This window comes from Apium graveolens, chromosome 5 (assembly GCF_009905375.1).
Source record: "Apium graveolens cultivar Ventura chromosome 5, ASM990537v1, whole genome shotgun sequence".
Classification (NCBI taxonomy): Eukaryota; Viridiplantae; Streptophyta; class Magnoliopsida; order Apiales; family Apiaceae; genus Apium; species Apium graveolens.
This window is the reverse complement of record NC_133651.1, coordinates 110009592-110019369: the sequence shown is the minus strand read 5'-3', so window position 1 is coordinate 110019369 and position 9778 is coordinate 110009592. Positions and strand designations below refer to the sequence as shown.

At 32.2% G+C, this 9778-nt stretch overlaps 1 protein-coding gene across 1 annotated transcript; it reads left to right on the top strand.

Moving 5' to 3' along the window:
- Positions 1-4137: 4137 nt before the first annotated feature.
- On the top strand, positions 4138-6773 carry LOC141661407 (cell division control protein 48 homolog D-like). Its single transcript, XM_074468411.1, has one exon. It carries the CDS (start codon positions 4306-4308, stop codon positions 6676-6678), a length of 2373 nt encoding a protein of 790 aa, XP_074324512.1. The 5' UTR covers positions 4138-4305; the 3' UTR covers positions 6679-6773.
- The last annotated feature ends 3005 nt before the right edge of the window (positions 6774-9778 follow it).

Here is a 9778-nt window from a genome sequence, read left to right as displayed (position 1 = left end):
TAAAAGATATTATATAGGCAAGAGCTAATGGGCCTCCAACCCTAAACTGAATTTTAGAGTTATTATTATTATTATTAAATTCGAAATTCTAATTATTGTATTATTAAGTCTCGCTTAATCATCCAATAACTTAATTTCAGATTTAATATTAAATTCGAATTTCCTATTTATTTAATTAATTAAGTCACACTTAATTAATAACAAATAATTCGAATTACTTACATTTAATTTAAATCCGAATTTAAATTAAATAAAACTCCAATCATTCTTTGTGCGACCCTTTAGGTTATTATTACGTTGGCAATAATTTTAAATCTAATTTAAAATCATAAATAATGAGCGGCATCTAGTAATACATCATTGTTACCCAAGTAATAATAATTAAATCGGTGATCAATTAAACCTTTCATGAATAATGTATAATGTAATATAATCCCTTTAGCCTTATATTATAGATCAAACTCGAGGCATGTATTATGTCATCCATTGCTAAGATTCAATCCTTCTTTTCTTGATCAATGAGTAAACTATTAAACAAATCAGTATTTGAGCATGACCATGCATTTTATAGTCTTACTCAATCAAGAGGCCAATAATATAACTCCTTTATAAAGGAGGGCTAAATCCCATCTAGATCATTCATATTTCGCATACGATTCACAATGTACCCAGTGTCTACTTTTATTATTACCCGGTCAAGGATAACTTTTAATAGTATCAAAGTATATTAATTCTCGTATAGAAATATAATAATTTCAGGTCAAAGGACCAATACATCATTATCATTGTGAGATTAACTTATGACACTATAAACATGTAGTATCTCACAACGAATCAATCCAGCACCATGTATTTAATATATGTTCCTGTGTTTTGACTTTAGTATCACCATACCTATGATCAATGAGATGTGATCATCAGCCAACAAACACACTAGTCTCAATGTATTTATTATCGTCCCTTAACAATAATACTTGACTAGGGACCTTTAGGAATATCAATACTATTCTCATAATCTCATTTCTAAGTCACGTACTTAGAGATATAGATTTACATATCATATTCCAAGGACATTTATTAATCTTACATCTTATCGCAGAAAATAAAGATATAATAAATTACTAAAGAATAATCCATATAATCATAATTAATAATCCAAATGTTTCATAATATAAACATAATAGTTTGTCTCTAGGGCATAAACACTAACAGTTCATAGAAAATTCCTCCAGTCTAATCTACTTAACATTTTTACAGACTCAAGAAATATAATTACAGAATACAAAATTAGATTATCATACAATTTATCATTAGGGTTGTCAAGATGACTTAGTCTTGTTATGTACAGGAATGTCTTGCACAACATACATAATAAAACAAAACGGCATACATAATTTTTCATGATACTACTTTATATCACATTTTCTTAAGTCGATAATAATTGTAGTAATTATGATACTTTGTTTGCCCGACGCCTATTTTAATAAAAAAGAGTACTTAGATAAATTCTAATATGAACTAATATTATATTTTAAATAAAAATTAGTTTGAGCCGCTCTCATATCAAACACAATACTAATAAAAATTTATTGTGATTTAAATAAAAATTAGTTTGAGTGAGCTTGTAGAGTATTGATGGGTGATTTTTCCCTCAGATGAGAAGGGCAGGTTGGGTGATGGTTTGGAGAGCGTGTGGAAGTCCCCTCCTTCTAGCGTCAAATGATAAGTCGTTCTACCGTCGGGTTCTACTTCCTTAGTGTTATCCTAAAATAAATGTGTGTTGGCTTGTTCATCCTGTTAACATTGTTGATCTTGTTGACCTTGTCTATCTTGTTGAACTTGTTGACCTTGTCTATCTTGTTGAGCTAGTTGATATTGTTGACCTTGTCTTTTCCATGCTCCCCGAAATGGAAATGTCCACGTGGGGTTATGACCACGTAGGTACCTCCGGTGTGAGAATAAGTATCCGGCATAAGATACTCATAATAAGTATATGATTGTGTATTTATTTCTAGAGAGATAAAGTAGAGAGAAGGTAGAGCAAACTTAACAGAAATTGAATGTAGTAGAAATGTAATGAATTTGTGAACCCTTTGCATTGAAGTGCCTAGGGGGTATATATGGGCACCTTCCATGTGCAAGGTACGTGCCATCTTATCCACGTGGTGGGACAAGGGCTACAAATCAGGATCTTGGTCGAGGGTCAATGTCAACTTTATGTCAGTTGTCGTTGTCCTAATGTCTAAATCATGTGCTTGTATTAGCTTTACTGCAGGTGTTAACGTCTTGTCCCTTTCTGTTTTATCTTGCACATTATCTCGTCCCTTACCATTTTGTCTTAGCACATACATGTCAACATCTTGTGGACCTTGTTTGCTTTGTTGACGATGTATGGACCTTGCATACAATTTGGACCTTGCAGGCCTTGTTTTGAACTTGGGCTTGACAGTTGTTTGCCAGTCGGGCTTTTTACAATAAAATACTACCAAATTTATTGTTGAAATTTTTATTATTTCAAATAATAAATTTATCCATTAAAGTATTATAGAGTTATAAAAGTTTTACATTCAGGAGTTGGAAATTACCATTTAATTACTTTCAAATATGAATTTTTATAAATATCTACAATTAATTTAGGACTGTGAACATATGGTTGGTAAGTTTAGCTATTTTTAAAATTTAGGTGGAGGTGTATATGACAATTTTAATTTAAAAGTAGAAATTTTGTTTGGTTACGTATTACACTAGATTTATTTAGTTTGGATTTATAAATCCAATCCAATTTTAATAATTTATTCAGTATAATTTATAAATTCCTGAATTGTTTTATTAAACTAGCCACATCCCGCCCTCAAAAAATTCATCAAATCTCAGTCTAGTTCGGGACCGGATCGGGTCGGGAGGGTACAATGTCATCCCTTTTCCAACGGTTCTTCTATTGATTCAAACTAGCTTTATAACCCATGTAAGGCACGAGCATGCTCTATTATGAAATATTTTAAAATTTGTATTAATAACCGAATTCATAAAATATATTAAACAACTCCAGTGGACAACTACAATTATAGTGGCCGCACTTTCAACTAATTTTATACAAAAAATCTTTAACGAATTTTGTACATCTTATACTGAATAGATTTATGGGCACGGGATAAACTATACTAATAGTATCTGTTTGGGTTTAGAATAATTGAAGTACAGAAGCTAAGGAGTCCAGTAAATAAGTTATGTTATAAGAATATTATACATTTCACGTGAACGTTTGTAATGTATAATTTATATATATATATATAATTATATATTAATATTAAAATATTTTTATTTTTTTTACCTATTAATCCCCAATTCACCGATTAATTCTTACAAGTTCACGTGACCGATCTTTTTCTGATTACCTACGTTGTTTATTAGATTTGACATATATGTGTTTAATTTTTAAGACTCTAAATTTGATGGAATTAGGTGTTTGATTGGTAAGACATAACAATTTAACACTTCGGTAAAGGTTTAATTATTAGATTTAGGTGTAACACTTATGACTTCATTTTTACTTTTCAGATTATATATGCTAATAATTATAAAATATAAACACTACGATAAATTCAATCCAATTTTAATGATTTATTCAGTATAATTTATAAATTCCTGAATTGTTTTATTAAACTAGCCCCATCCCGCCCTCAAAAAATTCATCAAATCCCAGCCTAGTTCGGGACAGGATCGGGTCGGGAGGGTAAAATGTCATCCCTATTCTAACGGTTCTTTTATTGATTCAAACTAACTCTATAACTCGTGCAACACACGAGCATGCTCTATTATGAAATATTTTAAAATTTGTATTAATAACCGAATTCATAAAATATATTAAACAACTCCGGTGGACATTTATAAGATATATTAAACAACTCCAGTGGACAACTATAATTATAGTGGCCGACAAAGCTGGCACTTTCAAATTATTTTATACAAAAAATATGCAACAAATTCTGTACATCTTAGTATTAATACAAATAGAAACTTTCAAGTCATTTTATACAAAAAATCTGTAACGAATTCTATACATCTCAGTATTAATCCAGATAGATAGATTCCATTATTGATTAGCATAATTCAAAAACCGAATAAACGTAGGCCTAGGAAATAAGAGGTTCCCTTTCCAACCAAGAAACCAGCAAACCATACCCTATATAAACACATACAAGCCCTTCCATACCTAAGCTTGCTACATATTTCAGCAAACACCACAGCTCTCTCTTATACCTTAATATTTTCTTGTCTTTTTCTAATCATTCGATATCAAAAGATATGAGTAATCATCCTGAACCACCACGCAAGAAGGCTGCTAATCGTTTAGTTGTTGATGAGGCCATCAGCGATGACAACTCTGTTGTTGCACTTCACCCGTTGACAATGGAGAAGCTTAATGTCTTTCGCGGTGACACAATTCTTATCAAGGGTAAAAAAAGAAAAAATACAGTCTGCCTGGCCTTGGCTGATGACACTTGTGATGAAGCAAAGATAAGGATGAACAAAGTCGCGAGATCAAACGTCAGGGTTAGGCTGGGAGACATGGTTTCTGTGCATCAATGTGCTGATATTAAGTATGGTAATCGCGTTCACGTGCTTCCGTTGGATGATACTATTGAAGGTATTACTGGTAATCTTTTTGATGCTTATTTGAAACCTTATTTTGTTGATGCATATCGTCCTGTTAGGAAGGGTGATTTGTTTGTTGTAAGGGGAGGTATGAGAAGCGTGGAGTTTAAGGTTGTTGAGATGGACCCTGATGAGTATTGTATTGTTGTTCCTGATACTGAGATCTTTTGTGAGGGAGAGCCTGTGAGGAGGGAAGACGAAGAGAGGCTGGATGATGTCGGATATAATGATGTTGGTGGTGTTCGTAAGCAGATGGTTCAGATTAGGGAGTTGGTGGAGTTGCCTTTAAGACATCCGCAGTTGTTCAAGTCCATAGGAGTTAAACCACCTAAAGGAATTTTATTATATGGACCTCCTGGAACCGGAAAGACTTTGATAGCCCGAGCTATTGCTAATGAAACTGGTGCATTCTTTTTGTGTATCAATGGACCCGGGATTATGTCAAAGATGGCTGGGGAGAGTGAGAGCAATCTTAGGAAAGCGTTTGAAGAAGCAGAGAAGAATGCGCCATCTATTATTTTCATTGATGAGATTGATTCGATTGCTCCCAAGCGAGACAAGACAAATGGAGAAGTAGAGAGGAGGATTGTTTCACAGCTATTGACACTTATGGATGGACTTAAATCTCGTGCACATGTCATTGTCATGGGCGCTACGAATCGTCCTAATAGTATTGACCCTGCTCTGAGACGATTTGGTAGGTTTGACAGAGAAATAGATATTGGTGTACCTGATGATGTTGGACGACTTGAGGTTCTACGTATTCATACAAAGAACATGAAGCTCGCTGAAGATGTTGACTTGGAAAGAGTTTCAAGGGATACTCATGGTTATGTAGGTGCTGATTTGGCAGCTCTGTGTACTGAGGCTGCTCTTGGATGCATTCGGGAGAAGATGGATGTTATTGACGTGGAGGATGAAACAATAGATGCAGAGATACTAAACTCTATGGCTGTTACTAATGATCACTTTCAGGCCGCTCTAGGAACTAGCAACCCCTCTGCTCTACGTGAAACAGTTGTTGAAGTTCCTAATGTTAGTTGGGAAGATATTGGTGGTTTGGAGACTGTTAAGAGGGAATTACAAGAAACTGTTCAATATCCGGTGGAGCATCCTGACAAGTTCGAGAAATTTGGTATGTCTCCCTCAAAGGGTGTCCTCTTCTATGGACCACCTGGATGTGGAAAAACTCTACTGGCGAAGGCAATTGCTAATGAATGTCAAGCAAATTTTATCAGTATTAAAGGACCTGAGTTACTTACCATGTGGTTTGGAGAGAGTGAAGCGAATGTACGGGAAATATTTGACAAAGCACGCACGTCTGCACCTTGTGTCCTCTTCTTTGATGAACTTGACTCAATTGCTACTCAGAGAGGGAGCAGTGTTGGAGATGCTGGAGGAGCAGCTGATAGAGTTTTGAATCAACTGTTGACCGAAATGGATGGCATGACAGCCAAGAAGACTGTTTTCATTATTGGAGCTACAAACAGGCCTGATATCATTGACCCTGCACTTTTGAGACCAGGCCGTCTTGATCAATTAATTTACATTCCTCTCCCTGACGAGCAATCTCGCCATTCCATATTCAAGTCATGCCTTAGAAAGTCTCCAGTGTCCAAACATGTTGATCTGGAAGCACTTGCAAAGTACACTAAAGGGTTCAGTGGTGCTGATATAACAGAAATATGCCAACGTGCATGCAAATATGCCATCAGGGAGAATATTGAGATGGACATTGAGAAGGAAAAGAGGAGAAGCATGGATCCCGAGGCTATGGAAGAAGATGAGAATGTTGTACATGAGATTAAGGCTTCTCACTTTGAAGAATCAATGAAATATGCACGCCGAAGTGTCAGTGACGCTGATATTAGAAAATATCAGGCATTTGCTCACACATTGCAGCAGTCTAGAGGCATGGGTTCAGAGTTTCGATTTTCAGAGACTAGTGGTACTGCTGCTACTGCCTCTAATCCATTGACATCTTCTGCAAGTGTTGATGATGAAGAAGATATGTATAGTTAGTAGGTCCTTTCATTGTTTGCCTTACCTTTGGCTGCATTTTGGTATTTTCATTGTGTTAGTACTGTTCTTTGATTGTCATTTAATTGCTTATTTTAAGGAGGTTCTTGTTATAATTTCCAGTGTGTGGGTCTTTGTTGGCTGTTGGGAGAAATATAAATTCAAAATGCTTATTGATTCAATCTTTTGATCATATAATGCACAAAGTTAGTTAATATAATATGACTATACTTATGAGACAAAAATGCCATCAAAATTCAAAACGATGTAATTACTCTATTTGATTTAATGACATTATCCTATGAGGAAGAAATTTTACAACCAACGGGGGCACCTAGTTAGTTTGTTTAATGGATTTTGTGGACAACTTTCTCTTTATCAAATGGACCGATTATATGATCCAACATATACCTTAAGATCACCTGGCTCCAAGACCTGGATGAGACCATTGTCACATTGCACAATTTCCCTCAGCCTGCTAAGGTTGCTGCCTGGAATCCGAGGGAAATCGTGATGCTCGCTGTTGAATCCATCGTTCCATGTCACAAGATTTACCGGACCATAGAAACAATAGGTTACTTGTTCTTTCTTGGATACATAACATAATGTTCTGAGATGAAATGACCAGCCATTGTGCAATCTGGACACTCAGACATGATCAGATACACCAACGCTTTTCATCGCCAGAAGCAAACAATTACAGTAAGTTAGGGATCATGATTCGAGTAGGAAAATAATAATTCTGAAAGAATTTATATGTAGTATGCGGATTCAAAGAAAATTGGGATCATCCAAACTGTTTCACTTATACATATTTTTTTGAATTATTAAAAGTTTCCAGATTTGTATCCGATTTGGATCAGAACTATTGTTTCACCTAATAATAATATACTACTTATCTGAGGAGTTTTTAGATATTTAGAGTTGAGTGACACGCACAAGAGAGAGGATTTTTACCAAATTCATATGCGATTCAAAATAGATTAGGATGGGAACAATTGGTTTACATGTAAAAATATTTGTATGTCAAGTTTTTTGATATTGTGAGTTGAGTGACACGTACGTTCAGAAGAGCAAGTGTTTTTAGGTAAATTGTACTTGAAGGTTGTTAAGGTTGGGATCTCTTGTAAGGGCATCAATAGACATCCCACACATCTCAACTTGGGACGATGATAACTGTATTAATCTCCGATCTAACTACGAAAATTTGTATAAGTAAATAGAATATGACACAAAATTCACAAGGTCAGTTGGTTTTAATGGCCGTGGGTTGGATACAGAGGGGGCGCGCCGGGAGCTGGGTAAGTAAGGGCTCCAAATAATATAGGACCCCTAAAATTTAGAAATCTTTAAAAGCAAAACATAATTTCTTTTGATCAGTCGGTTAACATCTTCTTTTAAGCGAAATATAATTTCGTTTGTTCGATTGGTTAACACCTTCATAAAAAAATATGTTAACATCTTCTAAAATAAAATTTAAACAAATATAATTTTATTAAAAAAATAAACCAAATATCCAATATAATTACAAACTATATGAATTTTTATCCAACTTAATTTCTAATTGAACTCAACTTCTTTTTTACCTCTTTTGTAAACTAAACACTTTCAAACTTAATTTTAATAATTCAAATTATAATATAATAATATAATTAATAAATCAAGAAAAAAATAAAATTTTAAAAATAATAGTATCAATCTATATATTTATACTATATTATTATAAGCAAAATATGGGTTTGTTTGGTTGATTAACACTTTCCAAAAAACAGCCTAACACTTAACATTTTTTATTAAAAAATAAAAAATAAATTTCTACGCTACAAAGTACGCCGACTCAATGTATGCCACTTTTCGTTCACCCCGCGGACTAAAAAATTATATAATTAATTTTAAAAAATGCCATATAAACAAGTTATATATCCATTAGTCTGCCAAAGTTACCACACTCCGGAGACTTTGCATGTCGTTATCACATGACTCACTACTAAAAATCTACTTCATTGGCCATTTATATCAAAAATATATTAGGATCGCAAAATTAATAAATAAATTTGAAAAAAAAATGATTAAATAATTATATTAAAATTAATATCATAAATTTCAAAAACTTATTTATTTTATTTCATATTTTATCTTTTATAATAAAAAATAAATATAATAATAATAATAATAATAATAATATGATAATAAATATTAAAATTAAACCATATATCGCCTAAGTTATATTCTATTTTGTAATAAGCTATTTTAAGCGTAATAGGTTATGATTGGTTGTTTCGTTAATAGCTTCTTAAAAAGTTGTTAACACGGCTTTTAAGAATATTATTAAAATTAAAAAAAAAAAAAACATGCATCTTTGGCTTTTCTAAAATTAATTTAAATTATAATTCTCTCCGAGTTGCAGACCAAATAATCTCATAATTAATTAATTCTTAATTATTAATACATATCACAAGAACACAAATACTATATTAAAAAATTAAATTATAAAATACATGAAATTGAAAAAACACAAAACCTGCATTCTCTTACGGTCTTACATAGGCCAATATGAAATATGATTCCTTATGTTGAAATAAGATTTCTTATGTTTAAGAAACAACGATAACTAAAAAATGGATGTTTTCGAAGTAAAAAAAATTGAATTTAGGGTTTGTACACTAAAATTTTAGTTATAAAAGTTATAAGGTAAGTATTAAAATATGAATAACCATGTCACGTTTTTAATATCTTTTGATTTTAATAATATAACATTGATATGTAATTGAATTATTAAATTTTAAATATAAATATGTGAGAATCTTTATATTCAATATTAACAATATTCTAAAACTTAATATTTTAACTATCCAAATTTAAATCTGTCAAAAATATAATATAAAATAAATATATTTCATTAATTTTAATAATACATAAATATTATATTAAATTATATTTTATAATTTTTTATTTTTACAAGAATTATTATATAAATAATAATATTAAGTTATAATTAGCCCGTGCATGGCACATGTTATAAACTAGTATTATATATGTTTATAAACAATAATATCATAATTATATATTTATAATTAGCCCGTGCATGGCACGGGTTATAAGC